The following is a 25,236-nucleotide window of genomic DNA, read 5'->3' as shown; positions in this document are numbered from 1 at the left end:
CACATCTGCTGCTGCTTCTCATTTGCAGCTGGTTCATTCAGTTCCCTCTGTGTTACTTGTTCTTAGAATGATCTAGAGTGTGACTTCAGGGAAGGTACTGTTCCAGTGATACCCAGGTATCATGAGATTCCATTTCGATATCAAATCCAATCTTTTGATATTAATTTCTAAAGATTTGTTGTAGCATAACTAAAGATGTGGCAGTTGCATTTTTCAGAGACTTGTACCTTGACTCAGTGTGGGTAGCCTTTCTTGAGAGAAGTTCCTCAAACACTGGAAAGCTACAGTTGATGAGAAAGGTCAACACTTCACTAAAGTGATGTATTTTTCCTAGCCTCATTCTAAAACGTGGTTGAAATTCAAATAATGATTTTAAAATGTAATTATTGGACACATAACTTTTATTGCAGTAATACAGAGTATTACTAAGAGTAAAAATTTGTTGAAGGGAAGCAAGTAACAATAGGATCTCAGGATATGTCTGACAGCTGTAGTAAACCTCGTTGTCAGACTTGCCAATTGCAAAAGACTAATGGGTATTGTCTGATAGAAGGGGAGAGGGTGAAATCTTTCATACCCATGGTTTATGCATGAAGAACCCATGCTACCTCTGTAGCAGCCAAGTATCACAGAACAGGATCACAATGGCCAGCCTTCTCTACCCTATGTAAACAGTTTATTACCTGTTAATAAGGGATTTGGCTTTTCTTCCTGTCTTTCCTGAAAGCTGTTTTATGCCTTATTCAGTGTATCTTCTTTTTTGTATCTTCAGTAATCTTTTCCTGAAGGTATGAAGAGTATGAAAGATTTTCTTTCTCTACACAACTGCAAACCCTGTATGCATTATTTATTATTTATTCAAAGGAAGAGATATAATCCTATGTCAGAGGCAGTTCTGGAAAGCAAATTGTTTTCCTTTGGAATACACACACACACACACAAATGAGAGTTAGCAAAAACATCTTTGTGAGAATGTAGAACCAGTGCAATGACTCCTGGAAAATTATGAAAATAAAATATATTTATAGGATATACAAAATAGTGTGCGTGTGTGCATGTGCTTGTTTACGTAAATCACATAAAATATACGAGAAGGTGAACCGAAGTCCTAGAGTTTCGTAAGAATTTTTTGGTATGCTGTAAACTCTCTGAGGCTTTCACGTAATTATCATTTTCATTGCTAAGTCTGGAAGCACTTGAGGAAAAAATGTTTCACCCATTTTTGAGTACTAAAATAATGAAGCAGTATTTTACCTGTTAAAGTTAAATCATATACATGTGTAACAACATAGTAACAAACAAGCAAAGCTGTTAATGTAAACTGTACAGTGAGATAGGCCTAAAGATGATGTTCTTCTGAATATTAGGAAAAAAAAAAAAGATTGTTAGGGTTTGATCAGTAGGTGCTTTTGTGTACTACAGGAGTGCAGGAGATCATTCTTCTTCCTGCTCATAAATAGTTCAGGCTTCCAAGACTTGTATATAGCAAAATGTCTTGAGTCCACTGACTTGAGAAGAACTTTAATGACACTAGTCAGCTAAAGATTTTGCCAAGACTGCATGCATCCTGATGCATGTGCATCCTGATGTGTTTATTTGTAGATAACCTCAGATGACTTTACTGTTACAAGGATATTAGTGCCCTGTAGGAAGGGGCACTATTACTGAATATATGAAAGTTAAACTTTTTAAAAATTTTGGTAACCATTTAATATTATTTCCAGGTTTTGGTATGTTAATTTCTTTGTGTCTTCCCCTCCACTCCAGTATATATTCAGTGCCTTTCTTGCAGTCAATATTGTGTATTTTCCATTAATTTTCATTAATCAGTTTTAGTTGCTTTTCATTAACTGCATAATAATCTTACTGTGACAGAAAATGTACTGTGAACAGCAGAATATAGGAAGCTTGTGATGGGTGTCATATTTGTGTTATACAATTTATAAGGAGCTGTGATCTTTGATGAAAACTTTTCCTTCATTATCTGCCTTAAATATTAATTGTCTGATGCCTATAATATACCTGAGCTCACACTTTGGGTAACCTTACAGAACTGTGCTGTTTATTTTTACAGACATGGTAAGAATTGAAATACTGCTTCAAATTTGCCTGGATTTTTTTGGGAAGCTTTAAACTTTGAGGAGACATGAAAAAGTAACACGTGTACAGATGGCCTGACCATTCTTAGCGATTTCCTTACCTTAGTCTAAAAAAGAAAGAAAGAACAAAACCAAACCTAAACTGTGTTTATATTTGGCTAACAGAAAAACGTGGTGCACGTTAGCAAGTATGTGTAGCGCATATATATATATATATATATACTGATTGCACTTTATAATGAGTAATAATGCATTATAGAGACAAGTCACTGGTAGTGCACCCTAGGAATCAATACTGGGACAAGTGCTGTTTAGCCTTTTTATTACTGATTTGGATGATGATAGAGTGCACACTCTGCAAGTTCACAGGCATTATGAAGTTGGGAGGAGTGGCTGATGCTCCAGAGGGTTGGGCTGCCATTCAGAGGGACCTTGGCAGGCAGGACAAATGGGCAGAGAGGAACATCATGAGGTTTATTAAAGGGAAGTGTGCAGTCCTGCCCCAGGGAAGGAGGAATCTCGTGCAACACTACACATGGGGGCCTGATAGGCTTGAAAGTAGCTTTGCGGAGAACTGTGTGATCATGGTGGACAAGTTGACCGTGAGTCAGCCATGTGCCCTTGCAGCAATGAAGACTAACAGCCTAGTGGGCTGCATTAAGAGGAATGTTGTCATCATGTTGAGGGAGGTAATACTTCCCCTCTGCTTAGCACTGGGGAGGCACATCTGGAGTGCTGTGTCCAGTTCTGGGCTTCCCAGTACAAGAAAGATACGGACACGCAGGAGGAGGGTTAAGGGACCAGAGGTTCTGACAGACAAGGACACAGCTGGGACTGTTTATTCTGGAGAAGGGAGGGATAAGGGGAGATCTTGAAAGTAGTAGAGATGATAGAGCCAGTCTGTTCTCAGTGGTATCTTGTGCCAGGATAAGACGCAATGGGCACAAGCTGAAATACAGAAAATTCCACGTAAATATAAGAAAAAAAATATGATTTATTGTGTACAAACACTGGAACAAGTTGCTTGGAGAGGCTAGGGAGTCTCAATCCTTTGAGATACCAAAAATGCCGCTGGATGAAGTCATGAGACGCTTGCTGCTGGCTCTGCTTTGAGCAGAGGACTAGGGCTACATGGTCACTAGAAATCCCTCCCAACCACAGTTATTTTGTGATTCTTTGACAATACTTAAAAATCACTGTTTCTTGACGGTAGGGAAATAACTGAAATGGAGTTTCTTGGATGAGGTGAGATGTGTGCTTACATACACACACACTATTTCTGTAATTGATTAGATTCTTCTTTTTTCCTGTTTTCACCTTTTGATTTCTCTTTTCTATTAATTTCTATTTCTGTCAGTTTACACTTCTTATTTCTTACTTCTGTTGATCATAAAGGAAGAGAAAGGAAATTCTCAGCAATAAGAGCACACAGAGGAAACACAGCAAAGCAGTTGGGGTGGGGTTTTGGCTGTCAATGAACACTGACCTATTAAACCTCTGATCACACTCAAATTCCAGCAATTTATGCGGAAGGAGTAGCATATTGTTAGGAGAGTGTTGGAAATACAAAATCATCTGTTAATGCAGAGGCTGCAATCTAGTACTGTGTATAAAATGCCAGTAGTATAGGAAGTGGCAAAAAGAAGCTTCTTTTCATATGATTTATAAATGTAAAGAAAAGGTACTTTGAAGCATCTGTGGAACAATGCATTGTTATCTATATATCCTTGTCACTTACATAATTTTTACAGCAGTATTTTATAAACATCTGTGTACAATATTGTGTTAGCTAGTTGGGTTTGCATTTATTTTAATTCTGCTTGAGGTGTAATTTGCACAAACTCTGTCACAATAATTTTTTAGGAGGCAAACTTGAATTTTTCTAATTTTCTGCATTTTAAGACCTTCAATAAAATGGTTGATTTACATATTCTCTTTCTCTATACAGATTTTTGATTTACATATTCTCTTTCTCTAAAGAGAGCATAAGAGAGAAATGTAACAAATTTCAGCTTTCTAAGTATCACATATTAGAGATCCCACACCAAATTTTTGGAACAAAGTATCTACATTTATTTTAATTGTTCCACTTTAGCTGTGAGCAAATGGATATACTACAACTTTATACCTTAAGACAGTATATATTTAGATTGTATGGAAAGTCAAATACATTTTTGAATATGTACACCTAAACTTCCAAACCAGTTCCTCTTACAAAAGAGTTGCTAGGTTAGATGCTCATCCTTTGTGGAAGGTGAATGCACTGCTTAGGTGAGAAGCTTTGTTGTGGGCAGTTACATCTCCTTCCTCTGGACAATAGGGCTGAAGGCTTCATCATGCTTAGAGCAATACTTTTCTCTCTCCTGTCTGTTGGATTGCCATCTCCCATCAGGGATAACACCAGTCATTTTTTTTTAACTTGGCTTACTGGTTTTATTAGGTCTAAATAGATTTGATTAATCTTTCTCTGATGCTAAAACTTCTCTTAGACAATCTTCAGTTATTAGTGATAGGAGAAATTATTTAATTGTGGACTGTTAATGATAAATCCCAGTGAACATAAGCAAGAAACAAAAAGACATCTTGAAATCAATGTATCTGTGACGTGTTTTGACTTCAGTGATGTTTTGGAGCTGACCATCAGAAACGATTCAGCCCAGTGTTTTTATTAATAAACTATGTGCAGCTGAATTTACAAAATGTGTTTGGAGTGTGGTAGGAATGTATAGTAAAGGTGATTTTTCTCCTCGGACACCATCTTTTCCTTTATAGATTAGCATCAGTGAGGCTGAGTGGCACATCAGGTGCTGTGTACTCTTACCATTGGCATGCCTCTCCAAGTGCTGAGACTGTTTAAGGACTAACTCTCAAAATCAGGGAACTGATATACTCTCAGAAGTATTGGAAATGGATTGCCAACTTGCAGCAGGGAACCAACAACAGTTCTTGCAAGGGAAGCACAACTGGGGTTTACAGAGATACTATAACGAATGACATGCACAGCTGAAAAAAACTAAAATGCTTGATGGTGCGATAGCTACTCCAAATCTGTGTTCTAGCCTTACACTACTTACTACTTGTATGAGATGGTGCCACAGTAATAGTGAAGACAAAAATGAGCCTTGTATTTTTCTGCTCAGAAACATTGCAGAAGCCTGGCCAGCAAAGCTGCTCTATGGGGTGAGCTTCCCAATCCACCTGAACTGCCCTGCCTGGCACAAGAGCCAAATATCAGTAACCACAAAGAATTGTCAGCAAGTTTTGTTATTAATACTAAAAAAATGCAGATAAGTGTAAATGGAAGAATAAACTTCACTCTTATCCTCATGAACCAGCTCCACCATTCCTAAGTGATATGGAAGCTTAAAATGTTATCCAAAATAGTTGATTTCTGGTGAAAATACCTGGCAGAAACACCTGTGAAGTTCAACATTATGACTTTAGTCAAAACCTTTAGATCATAAACTCTTCAGATCAATGAGCACCACAGACCACATTTGTAATGATATCAAAAAAGAAAGCAAAAATTTCACTGGATGTGAGAAAATTCGATGCTTTTAATTCAAGAAAACTTAAACAACCCTGGATACAGTAGGAAAAAAAAAGTACTGTAGATAAAGGGGAGAGAGATGCTTATCCCTGTAGTGGTGTTGGTCTTCCATCAGGTTGCGAGGAGTGATAATGTGTGGTGTTCTCCAGAGGCCTTCCTTTAGCACCTATCTGGCAGAGGTGGATGCTGCTCTGCTTGTGACACTGAAATATGCATTTTGTTTTTAACTAGTATACCAACTGTTCCTGCTTATGAAGGGAATATAGAGTCTGAAAACTTTTAATATAGGTATTAAAATTTTTATCTTGATAAAGCCTTTTTATCACAAAAATATAACTCTTCATCCTCTGTCTCTGTTGTAATCTCCTGTGACCAAAAGAGATTTTGGGGGAAAAGTAAATCTGAAGAATACATGACCTTTAGAACTTCTGCTTTTACAAGTACACTGAAAACTATGAAATCTACCAGGACCTTGGTTATGGACGACAGTGCAAAATCTTAAGACAGCTGGAGACAGCTTGGCAAAGTTTGTTTGCAAGTAACCTGAAAATTAGTAGATTTTGATCCTCTTCATTTGCTGAAGATGCCCAGTTGCACCATATATAAGGAGAGCCATTAGTATATATATTTAACACGGACGATATGAAACTTGGACTTTGGACAAAAAGCTTCTGGTAACAGGTAGTTGTTTCTTCTGCTTCCTATTTCCCCTGTTTTAGGCTGTATCAAGTATTCAGAAACTATCAGATATTAATGCATTGACTACATACATTGATATGAAGAAAATTTTCTTACCTGCAGACATTTATGGACATATGCAAGTTAGAGGGAGTGCATATAAATCTATCCTTCTCCTCCATCCCTATCCATCATCCCTCTCCTCCATCTCTATCCATCCCCATATATATTCTCATTTGATGAAATGACCCATGGCAAAAGTTGTTCTGGGATTAATTACCTTTATCAGTCTAACCTTCTTGATACCCTTGTCTGAATTTGAAGATGAAGCGACCCAAGTAGTGTTCTCTTTTCAAGAAATTTAGTGTGATGTGTTAATCTTCCAGTTATTCTGGAGTGTTAAATACATGAGGATTAGCAAACCTGAGATAATGGAACAGTTGACCTGAGCCACAGGGGGCTGTTTAAATTCATCTTGCTTTTCAAGAGCATATTAGGTATGCCTGTTTCTGGACCCTGAAGACTGCCCTGGTAAGAAGCATAGTTCACCAGCAGTAGAACCACTTAGGGACATGCATGAGTTAGGCAATTGATGAAGTAAACTACATACACTTTCTGTGATATGCTCTTGGACCTTTGGGGGAAATAAACAGGGACCTTTTTACAATGAATACTGTAGTTAAAATGTACAAACTTGCTGCTGGGAGGTGTCATGTTCAAATTGGAGACTTCTTTTTTTAAGACTGAGAGCTGTAGAAGCTGTTTTGAGGCAAGGAGAACCAAAGTAAAGATTAAGTTAAATTAAACCCAAAGTGCAGATGATAGGAAGGAAACAGAGGTTTGGGGGAGGTGTGTGTTGGGGGTGGGAGCTGTTAAACTTACGTGGCTGACTCAGTGATTAAGACCAAAACACCTCCAGCCGAACCCCTCTACATTAGCTTCCCTGTTACAGGAACCAATGTGTACTTTACTTGTTACTTATTATTACTGCTATCATCTTTATTCACAAATTGCACTGTCACTGTTGAGGGATTTACTACAGCTTTCTTCAATGACAGGCATGCATCTCCTCACCATTCATTCCTCCAATTGAAGAATCTTTTCAGGAGGCCACTGTCTGGTCCTTAACAGGGCGTAGTTTCTTGTCATCACATACATTTGTGCTTCTTTCTTAGCTATTTCTTCCTTACCTGCTTTGTAGGACTGAGTATTGCTTTGGTTTTGCCTGCTATTCTGGTTGTTTAAAACTTTGAAATAGACTTCAGGTTGTCCCCAGAACTTGCATATTTAACTTTCTTCATCCCAGGCTGCTTTTCTTCCCAACAAGATAATACTTTTGTGGTGAAGAGAATATAGGACATGAGTGCACTGGTTTTCAACTGTCCTGTTATGTACTTGGACAGAAAAGGCAGACAAATGCCTGCATCAGTATACTTTGCATTGTATGTAAGGATGAAAATTATGCTAATCGTCTTTACTTTCTCATTTTCTCCTCATCGCTCTGCTCCTTCCCATAACCCTGGCATCTACAGAATGCCAAGCCAGAGTATTTAAAATCCTATGTATGTTCTCTTCATTTTTTAGCAAGGTGTTCATCCTAACTTTTGGAATTTTTAATACAAATAAAAGGATAATGAGAAGTACTTAGCTTTGCATATTTCAAAGAATTAAGATACAGTATCAGATTAAATTACTTTATAAATAGGGTTGTGAGTTCAACAAAATGCTTAGCAGATACATGGATTATTGCCATAATTTCTATCCGAAGTATAAACCTCTCCATTAGAGAGAGATTTCCTAGTGCTGAATTTTCTCCAGATGTTTCTGAGGATGTAGTTCCCTACAAGTAATTTTGTATTCTATTGTGTGCTATTAAAGAGGAATAGAAGGAAGATTTGGAATTTTTATGTATTTTGTGAGCACTGACAAATTGTTAGAGAATATTAACTCTTCTCAATCGCTCTGGAATTTAATATAAAAGTAAAAAATACATTGAGCAGGGTTTTCGTTGTTTGGGTTTTTTTTTTTTTCTTTTCATTTTAAAATCTCTATGCAGTAATAACAGATTTATTCCTGTCAGAATGATACAAAACAATTTCAGTATGTAAGTACAGAGTAACTGCTTTGGGTAAATTACACTGAGTTTAATGACTCCAGAAAATACAATAATGTTTTGTTTATTTCTATATGTTTAATTGGATCTTCAAGTAGATGTCATTGCTTAATATTTGATAATGTGACTATTTGATGTGTAACTTCAGTAATATCTTACAATATTACCTGGCAGCTCCAGCCAGCATTTAAGCTTAGTCATAATAAACAGAGAGCTATGGACTTCTATGTGATTTGAAGATAAGACTCAGTTATCAAACATAAAAATACTGAAAGCTGAAAAACCTTTCTTGAAAGGTAAAATAATAACATTTTTCTTGAAAGCCCATTAGTTACACATGCAGAGTGCAATTCTGGCCCATAGCAGAATAATTCCAAATAGGACAATAATAATCTTTTTCCAGCACAGCCTCATTACTTCAATGAAATACACTTGTTAACTTACACAGATGGAGTAAATACAGGATAATCACAGGATCTGTGGTGGTTGTAATCTAGACTGACAAACAGTTGTCTTGGTTATGAAAGCAATTCTAGAAATTCAGAAGTAGAGCCAACTATCTTAATTATTGGAACGATATGAACTCCGTGAAACAATTTTGTTGAGGTATTAATTACTATTTGATTTAGAGTTCATACATATTTTAAACAAAATTACTTCTGGCACTGCAGATATTATTGGAGATCCCACTGGTATGACTTTAATAACAATTTTATAAATGTGCATATTTGAAAGTGGGATAATGCAAACCCTTTCTTTGATTAAATGTATGAAAAGCTGCTTAATCTACCTGTATGGACAGGATGACTGACCGATATTTCCTTTTAAGTCTCCTCTAGCAAAATTGTTGAAACATGCCTTGAGAGTGATTAATGCAGTGGTAGTGCTGAATGTAACATCCTAAAACTTCAATCCCATTGAATTACTGCTGCATTTTTGTTAAAAGTATTTCTGAAAGGTTTAATATATATCTTGCTGCTGCTAAATTGCTGTTCATTTAGAAGGCTTAGAGTTAGTTCATTGCCTAAAAGAGACTGTAAGTCTAATTTAAATAACCATCAGCCCATTTCTTTTCACTCTAGCTTGCCTAAAATGGAAAAATAATGTGCATTTTAAAGTGCTTTAAGCTGTCTCTGTATGCATTTTAATATGCTAGTAGTAGGAATATGGATTTTCAAGCTGTGTATATCCTGAGGTTAAATTATTTTTTATATCCCTATATATTAAATAATTTGTTGTTTAATGGGAAATTTATTCTTACAAGTGACTTACCAGTTACATATTTTCATTAGTTGGCTTAAACAGCATTTTTAAATATGTGTATTTATTTTTTTAAAAAGCTTTCTCTGAGTATTTGAAAACATACAGTTGCTCATCAGCCAGTGGAATCTGTTATTTTAATTTTCGGATCACAGTGTCTTGCAATCTTTGTTTTGAGCTCAGAATTCTTCTGCAGTAAGAAGGTGTGATAGCTCTGCCCTGGGGACGTGGCCTTTGTAGTCCAAGCAGGTCTAGCATTAAATGATTATGGCAGTTTCCTCTTTCCAAAAAAATTAAGTGTCCTGTTCACACAGTTCTACCAGTTGAAGAATCAGGGAAAGCTATCAGGCTTAATCTGCAATTAAGTCTTTCACATGACAAACCAGGGCTAAAGTAAAACAGTAAAAAGAACAGTATTTATCTTTGAATTGTATTTAAAACAAACAAATAAACGCCACCCAGAAAACAGTAGGATATTACAAATGTGCTCCAGCAACCTGTTTAGGGGTTTTTAATATAGAGTACTGTAGTGTTGCATAGTAAATCATGAATTTTATACTCTTTTTCTGGAATGGGATTAGTAAATTACAGACTTGTCATTTTTTTGTTTAATTTTCAATAAGATCTGATGTATTTGTGAAGACTCAGGTTTCCACATAAAAAGTGGGAGTTTGCAAGGTAAATTTCAGAATCTGTCTTAAAAAAAACTGAGATTAAGGTTTTGATGACTGTAATTAGTAAAGCAATAGATCATAAGTGATCTTTTTTATTTGTGGCACTGTAGAATGTTGCATTAGTGAGTGTTAAAAACTTCTTTTGGGAATGCTACTAACTAAGTATTTGTAAAAGAATTGTAGGGGAATGTACTAATATGCTCAATAAATGAACATTCATTTGATGTAAGTTATTTCTACCTGTTCTAAATGGAATAGCTATTGACAATCAGCAGAGAGCTTTTTATTTATCATACAGTGTGCTTAGAGAGGCCTGTTAAATATGGAAAAGAAAATATTATTGACATTCTTTTCCAAATTTTGGATAGTTAACTAACCCATAAAAGTGATCACTGTCTTACTGGTGTGGCTTGCTGAAGACACTGTGCAGTAAGTCAAAAAAACCAAAATGTGAATCACAAAGGGAGCAAAGATGGCTGTATGGGTACAGTTAAAACAGAAGCCATTCTGTATTCATATATCAAATTATAAATAGTTTTTTTTCAGACTAAATACAGTCTTTTGCCATTTGTCCATTGCTGAATTGAGTTTGGGAGAGGTAGGTGTGGCCTTTTTTTTTTTTTTTCTCTGTGCAGCCTTTTTTACTGTTTTTTCCAATGTCTGTGAATTGAACTTTTTTTAATTTTTAAATTCATTACCTCCATTACCATTCCTTTATGCTCAGGCTTAAATCAATTAGGCAGCTCTCCTACTCATTTGCTGTCGTCCCCGAAGAGAGGGAAGACTTGCTCTCTTGAGATGTAGTTTTTCTTGTGGAAAATAAAGCAATTATTTTTCTTAGTCTTTGTCTGTTTCAGGCGCTATGTTTTCCTTGAAAATGTTTTTCTGAAAGAGACTAAAGAAAAAAATCTGTTTTGTTTTGTTTTTTTTCCCCCCTCTTTGAGTTCTAGTAGGAAATGACCTGTCAGTGATTTCGGTGGGACTCTTGTTCTAACATATAATTACATATTCTACATGTTGCCTCTGTGAGTTTGTAATGTTTAAGAGAAGTCAGTCAAGATAATAATTATTAATAATCTCACATATGTTTTACAGGTGTAATAATGGTAAATTTATAGTATTTTTTTAATAGCAAATTTTAAATAGTAAATAATAATAGTAAAGGCTTTTTATTCTGGAGCTCCTTCATGAATTTTGAAGCCACTATTAATAACCTGTTTCACACCTGGATTTTGGTGGGGGACAAAAATCTTCTGTAGAACCAAGCTCTACATTTAAGGCTCATGTAGCTTGTTTGTTTGAGCAAAATGATGTGTGCCTCTGAAATGTGCTTTGGCTTCTCCCTTTTTCAGTCAAAATTATTGACGTGTAAATGTATAGCATGTGTTGCATGGCCATATAAGTCAATTATTTGATCAAACTAAAATTTCCTGGTTTAGAACAGCAGTTAAAGAATGAAATCAGGTGAGATTAGTGTATTTGAGAATCAGCAGAAGGTGAAGATGATTATGGGACCCCAGTGAAATCATAATTTATTACAAATGCTGCAATGCATTGATCAGCTCAAATTTTCACTCTACATATGCACAAAAGTGATGGGAAATAACGCCCTATGGGGTCGGGTTTTTGAGCAGTTCCCTTTGTGGGCTGCTGGCAGTTTATATGACAGCCCGGGCTGTGTTGTTTAGAATTTCTGCTGGCCACTTGGAGGTCTGAGGCGGCCAGTTGGATAGGAGACAGTCCAGTGTGGGCTAGGTGTGCATGCATCACACCTTTCCATGGTCTTCACAGGCTGCAGGTTAAGGCAGAAATTATACTGCCTCTTGGCATTGCCTAGTCCTTTCCCTTCACCTCTTTCTCCCTGTAACAGCATCCTGTAGCCTTTGTTGGGTGGGAACAGAAAGAAATAATTCTTAAAATGGTTACACAGTTCTTTGGTGGTGTTATAGCTTGAGAGTCCTGGTAAATTCTGGATGCAGATGCTCTGTGTGGAAGGGTAGGTGTGCTGTGCAGGCTGGAGTGCAGAGGGGCTTGTTCACACTCTAAATGAGCTGATCTAGTTTAGGTACTAGAATTAATCAGTATGTGGCGGTATCTTGTTCCCTAGAGAATAACTTACCCTATTTCTTGGCAGGATAAAATAGACTGTGTAAAGCTTCCCGATGTTGCGACTAGAAAACAGGAAAAACTAGCGTGGGTGGATGTAATATAAGCACATGACTTGGCTCTGCACAGTCCTTAAAGTGTCTGAAAGCTGCAGAAACATACATTAAAACCATGTGGTTTGTGACTGGTCAGCAGCTCTGATAATTAGAATTAATCAGTTTTTGTCTTAGATAAAAAATGATGTTGCTTTTAAGAAATATTAATTGTCAGAAATCATAATTAACCCACTCTGCTTGCTTCCTGCTATCTGTAGCCATCCTTACTTGAAGGCTATTACAGTGGAAAAATCAGTAAAAATAGTAGTTTTGAAATAGTATTTGGAAATATTTCTTTCCAGGTTTTGTTTTCAGTAACTGCTACGCTATGTCAGAGAATCTGGTTTATCAGCAGTTCAGAATTCTAGGAATTTTAAGGAGCTGACAATTATCTGAAGTAACTCTCAAGTAATAATTTAAGCCTGAGTAATTTTTAAAGCATGATACTACGTGCTTCTTTGGGCATCATAGAAGCATTTTTTTCTTTTAAATAAGCTGTGCATCACCCACGTTTAGTTTTGAAGAAGAAATAACTCTACCTTACTGTGCATGAGAATCACTATTTACTGTTAATTATGCTGCTTCTTTGGCATTAACTGCATGATTAACTTTGTCTTTGTTTTGTGATTTATGGATGAGTTTAATTTTATGTGGCTGTTATGAAACTCTCTTGTTGTAACTGCTATTTAGGGTACTTTCAATATTGTGGCCAGCAAAGGCCATAATGAAATGAGATAAGTATTTCCTATATAGGTCTTAAATTCTGCTGGACACACTAGAAACTGTGGGGCAGAAAAACAGGCATCACCTGCTATCATGATGGCTTATAGAAGCTCGGTAGTGCTCGGTAGTTCCTTGCCCTGCCTGAAGCTCCTGAAGTCAGAAAAACCTGCTAAAACTATCCAGTATCATTACGTAGTATCAAACTATTCATATCCCTTCCTGGAAAGAGTGTCTTTTGGGAGGTGCTTGTTGGGGTTCTCAAGTTTCTATTGATGTTTTGATAATGGCTGTAGCTTTCAGTTTGTTGAAATATATATGTTTCCGTGAAAAGTGTGTCTTGTTTGATTGTTTGAGTAAATGTCACTAGATTTTGGACGGGTTTTTTTCAGTCAGCTCTAGTAATTCAATGATTATACATTTTCTGAGGGTTTTTGAGTGTTCGTAGTGCACACATCCTATTTCATGGGCAGGTGGAGCATGAGTTCTGATGAGGATCTGAGAGCCATGTCTCTCTGCCTTCATCTTTATGACAGAGGACATGTCAAGATGTCACCTCTGACCTCCCTTTTTCACTCCTCCAGCCATGCATTGGATCACCTGAGGGAGCAGGCTGGTAGCATGGGACTTATGCTGGGCCTTGTGCTCCTCAGCTGTTACGTAGGTCATTTCCTTTTGCTGTCCATGCAAAATGTTGAATTGAGGGAAGACACTGAAATGAAGCAGAAACTGCCCAATTCCCAGTATCATGCTGAGGAAGTGAGAGATGGAGACAGCTTCAGCCTTGTTGGTCATTCGCCTGGTAAATCTGAGCTTCATCTCTTCCACCTGAGTCGCAGATAACCCCATGTCTAGGTGCTTCTATATGAGAACTAGCCACTGACATTTCTGTGCAAGATGCGTGTGCCAAGTAGCAGATGCAGAGACCAAGAATGCTGGGTTTCATGTTTCTTTAAAAGAAATAACTTTAAATATTTGTGTAAAGCAAGCCAAGCACGTAAATGTTACATTGCTCTTAAATCTTTCTATTAGTTAATCTATAAAGAGTTGAAAGCAGCTGTTCCAGATGAGTGGTCACCCACTGATGATGAATGGTTTAACTCACATGGGAAGGCAGTAAAGTTTCACACAGCATAAACATCTGTAAAAGTAACATACAGACTTTGCTTTTATCTTGCCTCCCCTCTTGGGGAACTTGAAAGAAATAAAATTGGTTGTCGGTGTGTTTTTTTAATATGACTAACAATATTCTTTTTTTTTTTTTTCTCCGTTTAGGGTATTTATGTAAGAGATGCACCTTTGAAGGACATTAAAGTGTTCAACTTTCGCAGATTTGTAGCTCTTTTTAGTGTGGTAAATGCCACGAAGCGGGACGCTGGCAACTACCGCTGCATGATTCGTACAGAAGGAGGAGTTGGTGTATCAAACTATGCAGAACTGATAGTCAAAGGTATTTCACAATAAAAATCAGTATTTGCATGCTCAGTGTATGGAATAAGAACCTACAATTGCTAATTCAGTAAGAATGTCACCCATAGCCTGTTAAAGCCGATAAGAGGTTCAACAAATAGATTCTGTTTAAATCTGTAAATCTTAAGAGTCCATCTAGCTGTAACAAGGGGATGACAGAAGAAGCCAGTGCTAGTTAACTAGTTACTTGTTGATTGTTGTTTTGAATATTTTCCCAAAATGCATTGTTGATAACTATATATCTTTACAAGATTTTTTAAAGTTATGAACATAATACTGCCTATTCACCTCCTTTGTGGTAATTGCATTCTAAAAATATTTTTGCTGCAAGGTATATGAAAGATTTACAGTAAAATGAACATGTAAAATACACATTCCAACATATGAGGGGTGTTTTTAAAAACAGCAGGAAACAAATATAAATAGAATGCACATCGATCTGTCCGTTCTTATTATAGAAAAGGGAGCTAAAACAGTTATTTACCATTCATTATATTTAAATTGCATTTTGATTGCCTCTTAGTTTTATACTAGTATTTTGGAGGAACACAATTTTATTTTTGTTCTTCCAGAAACAAAATCAGATTCTGTTGCATCTAAGCTGTGGAGTCGCATTACTGGGTTATGTGTCTTCCTTTTTTGGTCCATTCTGTGCCTAACAAGCAATAAGTGGGATGAAGGGCTAAAGACTCTTTTCTTTTTGAAAACAATTTGATCCAAGTTGGCAAGGAGTGAATGACAGCCCTAAAACTAAATCCACCACAGGTGGGGATTTTCCTCTGGGAATTAGGAAGGACACACTTGGATCTATTATACATCCTCTGATTTTGCAAACAGTATCATTTGTTGGGTAGGACTTTTTTTTTCTTTTGGGGATAGCATTTGGATTATCATGGATGATACCATTATAGTGGTTCAAATGGAATTAAAGAATCTTATAGGCTAAGAGTAACAGCAAGAAATTAATTTTTGTGTAGTACCTTCTTGTCGCTCAGCTTTCCAAATTCTGTGCTAGGTTTTATCTTTTGGGTTAAGATACAAATTAACATTTCTTATGAGTTAGTCATCTAATTAAAGAATTAGTACCTATTGCAGTATAAGAGCTTGCACAGTTCTAGTTGCAGACGGCAGGCTGGATAAAGGGCTTTGTTATTAGTTGATCTGGGATTTGCTCTTTTCTTTCTCCTAACTCTTTAATTATTTTGTGTATTTATAAACCTACATGGGATTTGTCAGAACTTTTTAAAGATGTGATCCTTAAAGGCAACTTATATGTAGGACAGTAAGAAAGGTGTAGAATAACCGGTAAATCTGAAAACGTACCTTGGATCTTTCTGAAGTCAAGATAGAAAGCATGTGTATGAGAAGCTATCAGTAAAGGGAAGGACAGGAGGCACAATAGCATAAATAAAGAATCGGGCCAAGACATTAAAAAAGCAAAGCAGAAGTTTTTGAGGAAAAAAAAGTGAGATAGAGAGAGGACAGTAGAGTTTACACTGAGAAGAGATAGGGGAATGTTAGCAGTTAGGCTGTAGAGAATGATGAGGTTTTTTTGATCAGATAAAATTTGAGGGGGATATTTAAGAGGAAAATGAAGAGTGGAATAATGGAAAGGTGATATGGTGAGAACAGTGGTTGTGATATGAACAGGGGTTGATTGGTGAGGAAGAAACTTGGGCTGTGAGTTAGACTGGGGAATAATAGGTCACCAATAGAAGATGCAAAAGAGCCATAATGAAGAAGAAACCATTTTCAAAGCAAGAACATGGTTTTAGCAGATGTGTTTTAGAGACAATGGAGAGAAGCAGGACAAGACAAGGAGAAGGACGTTGCCAATTGCCGGTGTTCACAAGACAAAACAAATTGTAATAGGAAAACTTAGATGAGCTATTTGAACAAACCGATGAAGAAAGAAACAGAGTGGATGAGAAGAGAATATAGTTGTAAGGCATGGTAGAAAAAATGAGATTTTTTCAGTCCAAGCATGAAAAAGAAATAGAAGAGGTGGCCAAAAGTGGAAATGTATGGAAATCAGTAAAGTAAGAAACTGTGGACTGTGAGCCCCAATAGGAACGATGAAACATCTTTCAGACCTAACATCAGTGAAAATGGGGAAGAATGGAGACTGCCTGAAGGAGACAGATGGAAGACTTACTGCGTCAGAGATAGAAGGTACAGGAAGCTAAAGAAGTTAGATTGATTTAGGGTGTTTTAATTTATTAGTGTTCCTTTTGCAGTGCAGTAGAGGAAGTTATGAAGTGTATCATTAAAGCATTTGTGCTTACCCAGATTCTTTTGCAGAATTTGCACTGGGCACTGAGAACAAGTGGATAGCCTTAGGGTGTAATCCCATTAACTACTTGTAGAGTGGCAAAGTAATTATGGTAATCCCTATTGCCTGTATTGGAGCTTTTATGAGACCACCTGCAGTTCATTTCTTCTGACCTAAAAAGACCTATTTTAAACATTGTGCTATAAAACCTTAGATGACTACTGAAATAGCAGCATTAGGGGCTAATTAGTAAATATGCTTTCTTATTGATGGCATATAATTAGGAAATTGTAGTTCCTAATATTTTCAGCAACTTTTCTGCAATATTAGTTAGCAGAATTCAAAGATAATGGATTGATTTCAGTGCAGCTATATCTTTTTTTAATCCATCACTATCAATAAATCATGAAAAATGTACATTTACCCATATTGCATGTAATGCTTAGTATACTTGGGAATTACTGATGGCTTAATAATAGTATGTGTAGAAACAGTGGTGTAATTACTTCCTGCTCTTTGTTGCAAACAATGAATCTAATTCTCTTCTAATTTACACTGGTGTAACTAAACTGACTTGAGAAGAATTTTCCTGAAATTATGCTGCTAGGATGACAGGAGAGTCAAACCTAATGTTTATAAATTAAAGAGAATCAGTTCTTCACATTTATTGTGCTCTGTTTCATTCTGGTTACTGTACTTGTAACTCAAGTTGCAAATAAATAAATCCTTCACTGGAGTTTGGATTTTTTTAAAGTATCTTTGCTTTTGTAGGAATATTTGCACAGTAGAGTGGGTTACAACTCCATACAGTGTTCATTCTACTTCATTGTAGGCATAGTTTCACTAAACAGGAACTTATTCTAAGTAGATTGCAGTTACTTTCTTGTGTAAACCTATTTAAGGATTGTAATGCTGCTGTGGTGTGAGGTTGAGCAGTTCTGGAGACCAGGTACCAGAACTTTTGAAATCAGCAGAAGGATCGCCAGTATCGGGCTGAAATCACAAAACCATAGGAATGAAATCTTGAAGATGGGAGATATAGAAGACACAGTCAAATGTTCCCTTTTTCTATTTTTTTTTTTTACCTGAGCAGCAGGTATGGTTATAAGGTTTAATCTGTATGGAGGGGGAAAAAAAGAAAAAAGGCAATTAATCAGCTGTCAGTTAATCCCATGTTATCTTATTAAAGAACTGTAAACATGAATATTGTCTAGTTAATGAGCAAAAAGCCTGTCAGTGAACAATTAGTGTGGCCTTAAACAAGAAGGAAAAAAAGTTTTTTTAAAAAAACTTGTTTGTGTTATTTTATATGCCTTTTAGAGGATGGTGAGATAAAGTATTGATTGCTCTATTTAAATAAATCCTGAAGGGGAGGTTTTCAATTTACCCAAGTGTTTGTTCTGATAGCAAAGGCTGAAAAGACAAGTGCCTTGTCATTGTGTGTGCTCAAACTACACAGTTTCCTCATCTAAGTTTGTCAGAGAATTGGATTGAAATGTCACTTTATCTAATGGGAGACATGAAATTGTCCTTGTCAGATCACCCACTTATTGTAAAAAACAGCAGTTTGCATCTAATAGGTGACATAAAAGTAATCAAACATTGAGCAAAAGGAAAATAGTAGGGTGGAATTGATTAAATGTATTTGGTGAAGTAAATTAGACTTCTACATATAGTCCCTAGATTGAATTTTTCTGATAGAGGGGAGATCTAACACAGATTAGATTTAGGAGAACAGAATGAGCCTGTCTGAGCAGACATCAGATTATTACCAGGTTCAGACTGCTTATTGAGTTCAAACAAGGTAAACCTAGGTGTCAAATTGGTTAAACGGAGTTTTGTTAGGTTTTTTAGCAAGGGCATAGAAAGGTAGCCATCTGTAATGCTGGCAGCTGAAATGTCTGCATCCTTCCAAATGGAAGATTTAACGCTAGGAACAGAACTAAACCTCTTCTGGACGTCTAGAGCAAAGAATTTATTCTAGAGGGAAAAATAATTTTGAGATCGAGGTGCAGTTAGAAAATATTGATGATTGCTTATCTGTGGTATCAGTTGTTCTTATACATCAAATATACACAGATACTTTACATCTATTTTCTCTGCCTGTCAACTAACCTTTCATGCTGAATCCATCAGTCTGTATCCCTTTTTTACTAACAGTGCTGGTGTTAGGACTTACCTTTATGGTTGCCTGACAATTCCTATCATGAAGTCCTGCTTTCAGATGCTCGTATTTTGGCAAACTGACTTCAGGCTGATATTTTCCAGTGTGGGTGTGTGCCTTAGCATGAAGGTTTTGAGAAAACCTCCAGCCAAAACAGTTGAGATAGTTCAGCCATCTTAGCAAACTTGCCATAGGAAAGTGCTGAAGACTCTGGGCTTTGAAGCAGGAACTTTCTTTTTTCAGGAGGGTAACAGTTATGTCAAGAACACCTGTTTTTCTGTTGCTGTGAAAATCTGTTTTCAAGTATAGTCAATTTACAAGCCACTAAATAAACCCCACCAAGACCCCCGTTCTGATATGTACAATGGAGACTTCTCCGAGTTAAACTCTCAAATTCTCCCCAAATTCTAGATAGATATTCTCCCCAAATTCTAGATACAGTGAGCAGAATTTATATGAAAGCACTGATCTGAGCTCTTCTGGGACAGGCTGGTTCCAGGCATAGGAATCAAAAGCTGTAACCTTATCATTCTTGTGCTTTTAGTATACAGCTCTCCACCTCGCTGAGCCCTTGTACTGGGAGGGTAAAATGGTGAGATGCAAGATGTGGATTGCGAGGGGTGCAAGAGCAAGAAGCTTCATACTCGGCTGAGGTTGTTAGTGTTGGGATTGAACGGTATGGCAAACTGGGAGGTGTTTGGAAATGAGAGGGGAAGTAGGTGGAAATTGGGACTACGTAAGGACTAAAAGCTAGGGAGAAAGACAACAAATGAATATGCAGGAATATGTGTGCATATACATATATATTTATGTAGGGGATGAGTGGGGGCTGAGGCCAGTGGAAGGGGAACTGTCTGGAAAGGGGAACTGTCTGGTGCAGAAGGGGAGAGGAAAAGCGGATGCTAGGGAGAAGCATGGTTAGAAGAACAGCAGGAGACTAGAAGGTAGGGAGAAAAGCAGGCATATTGTAGATACAGCTTGGGGTGAAAAAGAAAAAAGACAAACCTGCAGTGGGAATTTAGTGGTGTTTGGAATGTGGGGACACCATAGTGTGGAGTGTTTCTCCCACCATAGTGCGGGAGAAAACAAAAACTGAGCAAAGCTGAGAATGGGAAGGGTAGATGGGTTTTTAGACCACATAGGTAAGCAGATGAGGATCTGCAGGCTGAGGCTTCACTTTAAAAGAGTTGGTGAGTCAAGAGTGGGCAAGTTGGAGCAGTTGGGTCTGGGAGGGATTGTGTTTGGGGAAGGGAACAGTTTGTGCCTAGTTCAGGATGGGTGGTAATACTACTACTACAGGGTTTAGCAGGATATCTACTAATGTCCAACTAATTAGATTGTACCAGCACAGGCTTATCATTTGTTTTTTTGTGAAGTTTCAGAATATGTAAAAAATACAATGACATTTTCTTACATGATGAATTTATAAGTAATTTTAAGAACATTAGAATACTAGGTCAAGTCAAGTTTTCATCCTGGACAGTATCAGTAAAGGAATAGTGTAAAATTTGCTCACGTGTTATGCATCATACTGTTTAGAGATATTGTTTAATTAAATAATAAATTACTTTTTCAGAAATTATTTAGAGACTTTTGAAAAAAAATACTGCATGAAGAAGTGTGGTGCTTCAAAATCATTGGTGTGTCTTTTGTTATCACTGTGGGTATTTGTTGCCCTTTATCCAGAATTAAATGCTGCAAAATGGCACTGCTGTCCATTATTCCAAGGGAATGAAATCATTTGCATGCTCAAAAGAGGAGCACGATAATATATATATATATATGTATAAAAAACCAAAATAGAGAGGAAAATGGAAGAAAATAGTCTTAAAATAAAGCTGTTTAGTTGATTTCAAGACTATAAAATTATAATGATATGATCAGTTTATAATAATTAAGATGTTATTAATGTGGACTTAGCATCAGAGATGATTCATACCTTATATTTATAATTTCACCCACTCATGACGTGCTGAACAGTATCACTTGGGAATGTTATGGCATTGTCTTTCTAACAGTTCCTATTTTAATTTTTAAAAAAATAGTTTGCAGGATAAATGTTTCTTCCCTGTTCCTCCGCAAATGTAGCATGGCTCATTTTCCCATTCTCTCATCCCAGAAGAAAAATTGAAAAATGTTACTGTTACTATTGAAGAAGATTTTTTTTCAGTTTTCAAGTTAGCTGTTCTGAGCCACAGAGAAGAAATGTCAATTTTTTGTGTTGTATAATTCACTTAATTCAGAGATTTACATTATCTCTAGTGCCATCTCCATGTGATGTCTTTCCCTCCTTATTAAGATTTTAAAAGAACTGCAAAACATAAAGATGTTAGGATCTTGTAGAAAATGTTCGGAAACTCTGTATAATTTAAAGCACAAAGCACTGTAAATAAAGGAGCTACCATTTCAAGTGTTTCCAATTAATATAGAAGCGCAAAAGAATAAATAGTTTATATGCATGTACAGCTGCATTTGTTTTTATCCTCTGCATAAGAGAAGACTTGCTCCTTATCATAAAGTCTTTGTCTTTTTCTCATATTTACTGTAAATGATCCAGTTATGTAGGGTGACATTAGAGCATCTGCCTAAAGCTGTCATACGCAGACCTCTAGCTTTATAAGGTGGCCACTATTTTCTTTCCATAAGGGCTTAATGCCCATCGCCATTTGTCACAGAATTCAAGAAGGTCATCTGTCTATCCAAAGGCTAAAAAGTATTAAATTTCGAATTATGGATAAATTTACCTTCTTTTTTTAATATTCTATTTTAAAAGCCTGTCTTTAAAGGGTTTCACAGTACTGAATAGCTTTGTTTACTTGTTTCAAGAGAGATCTACAAGGAAGAACTCCTCTTTAAGCTACAGCATCGTACTAAATAGCCACTGCTACAGACTTATTTCTGCGATCAGTTGAAATTCCTTCCTCGAATGGGCACAGCTATAAAATCACAGGTCTATTGTACCATTTTCTTGGTATTAATTGGAAAATAATTTGCATGGTATTTATTTGAGACTACCCCGGTGACCACCAGTAAAACTGCTTGTAGTGAAACATGGTAGTGCTGCAGTCTGGTACTTACCTGATTAAGTGATTCAAACTCCTCAGTATACTAAAAAAAAAAAAAAAAAAAAAAAAAAAAAAAAAAAAATCATTCTCCCTAAAGGAGGACTAAATGAATAAGTCAGAAGAACAACTTTCATACTTTAGTCATGAAATCAACTCATTGTATTTGGTAGTACATTGTTTGTATTAAAGTGTCTGCTTAACTCTGGGTCTCATGTTTCAGTCAATAATAAGCATCATATTTGTAATGAAGAGTTCATTTTATATAACCTCGATCTCTGGTAGAAAGACTACTTTTAGTATTTAACTGTGTTACTAGTATTAAACTGCCGTATATTAGGCTTTGCTGAAATAATGCAGCTTGCATTAACCTTTTGCACTGTGGTCACAAAGGAATGAAAAATATGCCCCGAGGGATAAAAAGACAATAAAATACTCTCTATTTCAAGTACTTGTAATACTCGGAATGAATTGGTGTAACCACTAACCTTAGTGACCTAACTCCTGAGTTCGCATTTTGAATGGCACTTCAACAGCCTTTAGTAGCATTTGAAACTTGAAAGTAATTAACTGTTCTTTCAGCATGGCTAAGTAAATGCCTTAGGATGCTCTATGAAAGTTCCATTTAATGTCTTGGTTCACGAAACAGCCTAATGATTTAAATTGATGATAAATCATTTTGAGTCAAGTCAGAACTGTTTTCAGACATGCTCTCCCCGTATGAAGCCATAGTTTATATACTTTAGGAACAATAATTTCAATAAAACTGCAGTATGTGTCTAACTGAAAGATGACACCAGTTTGCTACACATTGCTACTGACATAGAACAGTGTTTTCCTTAGTGATCTGAAAATGTAAACAATATTCTTTTCTTTAGGTACTGGAATCTCCTACAATATGTTAAACTATTTTTATGTCTATTCCAATCAGTAATAATTAGTAGACATCTTTGGAGACATTCTGGATCGTTACCCACTGTATCACGTTCTTTGTGATAGTAATCAATTAGTTTTGTTAAGATGAAAGTATCTAATGCTGATGCCTATGTTTTCTGGTTTGTGATGTCATATTTCATCAATTGCTGACAGATTGCACAGATTGAAGCTTATGTACAAGTGTACAGTTCTAATTAGAAACATGATCTACATAAGGCATAGCTAATCTTTAATGTACTTAGTGCTCTGTGAGTTGAGTACTCTTTCTGTAAGCAAAAAAAGGTAGCATAACACAGGATAATTATATGTTTGTTAAAACAGTAATTCTACTGTTTCTCAGGAAATACTAATACTTATTTTCAGAGTTCCTTTCTTCCTTGTGCTTCATTCTTTTATGTTCTTTGCTTTAACTGTGACTTTGAAGTCCTTGAGAAAATGATGAAGTATATAAATTCAACTTCTTTTCTGTTTGACTACCTATATCTCAACATGTTGGGAAATGGTTAGCAGAGGAGGATAAATCTGAATCTACAGCTTAGGGAAGACAGATGTTCTATGTTCATTACGTATTCTGTGTAGCTTTAAGAAGGTGGCAGTGTTTGCTGATAGATATGTTAAGAATATTGGATCAAACACTGCCTTATTACACCATCCTGGTTTCATTCTACTTGCATATATTTAACCAGTGAGAAGGTGAATTTTATGCAGATGTGATGCATGAAACAGCAGAGTAATCTCCTGGTTAATCAATAGGAGAAAATGAATTTGTTATTTGCCTTTAAATGGAGATGCTGTCTCCAAATTATTTCTGCAGTCTGATTTAAAATGAGACGTCCATCATGTAATAAATAAAAGTAGTTTTAAAATTTTTGCCCACTTTAAAAATCTTTAGAATGCAAACTATTAGGAGATCACACACATGCTTGCTCTGTGAGACAGAGTACTGCTTCTGTGTGGTAGTGAAAATAAGCCATTGCATGAAATAGTCAGACTCATAGTAAAGACTCAGGAATTCCCCAGCTCTCATTTAGAAGCTCTTTCTTTTTAGCCATTATACAGGACTTGAAAAAATACTACATTTATTTTGCTTACACAAAAGTCTGAAAATATGAAGACTGAATAGTACAGTCCATGAGAAATAATGGATAAAAAATTAATTTTGTTCCCATGCAGAAATCACTGTTCTGGTTATGTCTAAGGATAGAGTACAATATCAGTTTTAGCTTAAAAATGTTAACTTTGAGTAGGATTTATATTTACATACAGTAAGAACTGTATTTTAATGAGAAAACCTGAGATCATCTTTCTGCCATGTTAAGTCTAATGAATAGAATTCCAGTTGCACCTGGTTTGAAGTCATATGATGTAAACCAAAAACTTCATGTTACAATCTCCAAGTGTATAAACAAAAGAATTTGCATATTGTAGTTTATTGGTGATAAGTTCATCTGTAGTGATGATTTTTTCATATCAATATTTTTATGCAATCTTCAGCTCCAATATAGGAGTAAACCCATTGCTTATTTGAATGTTTTAGAAGCAGTAAAAATGCCAGTATAATCATTGCTGCTTTTTGCAACTTATTGTGCTTCAGAGCCACCAGTTCCCATTGCTCCTCCTCAGCTGTCCTCAGTTGGTGCAACTTACCTGTGGATACAGTTGAATGCCAATTCCATCAATGGGGATGGACCTATTATTCAAAGGGAAGTTGAGTATCGAACTTCAAGTGGAAGCTGGTATGACATACAACCTGTGGACTCCACAAGCTATAAGATTGGCCACCTGGATCCTGACACAGAATACGAAATCAGTGTATTACTTACAAGACCAGGTGAAGGAGGAACCGGATCTCCTGGCCCAGCTCTCAAAACAAGAACAAAATGTGCTGGTGAGTACTCGGAAGTGACTGGGAAGTTGTAAGAATCTTTCTAGGTTGAAAACAAAAGTTATTTCACTAGCAGCTTTTACTGTCTACCTTAAACCAGCAGGCTTCAGGAATTAAGACTGAATGCTTTTAAGTATAAGCTATTAGCATTT

General features: G+C 36.3%; 1 protein-coding gene across 1 annotated transcript in view; it reads left to right on the top strand.

Annotated features, from left to right (window-relative positions):
* PTPRM (protein tyrosine phosphatase, receptor type M) overlaps positions 1-25,236 on the top strand; it is a 406,723-nt gene that overhangs the window by 85,180 nt on the left and 296,307 nt on the right. Inside the window, exons 7-8 of the mRNA XM_026841434.1 lie at positions 14,571-14,745; positions 24,794-25,087. Coding sequence (XP_026697235.1) covers positions 14,571-14,745; positions 24,794-25,087 — 469 coding nt within the window. The remainder of the gene's footprint in view (positions 1-14,570; positions 14,746-24,793; positions 25,088-25,236) is intronic.

This window comes from Athene cunicularia (genome assembly GCF_003259725.1).
Source record: "Athene cunicularia isolate RWA chromosome 2 unlocalized genomic scaffold, athCun1 chr2_part1, whole genome shotgun sequence".
Lineage (NCBI taxonomy): Eukaryota > Metazoa > Chordata > Aves > Strigiformes > Strigidae > Athene > Athene cunicularia.
This window is presented reverse-complemented; position numbering and strand designations above follow the sequence as displayed.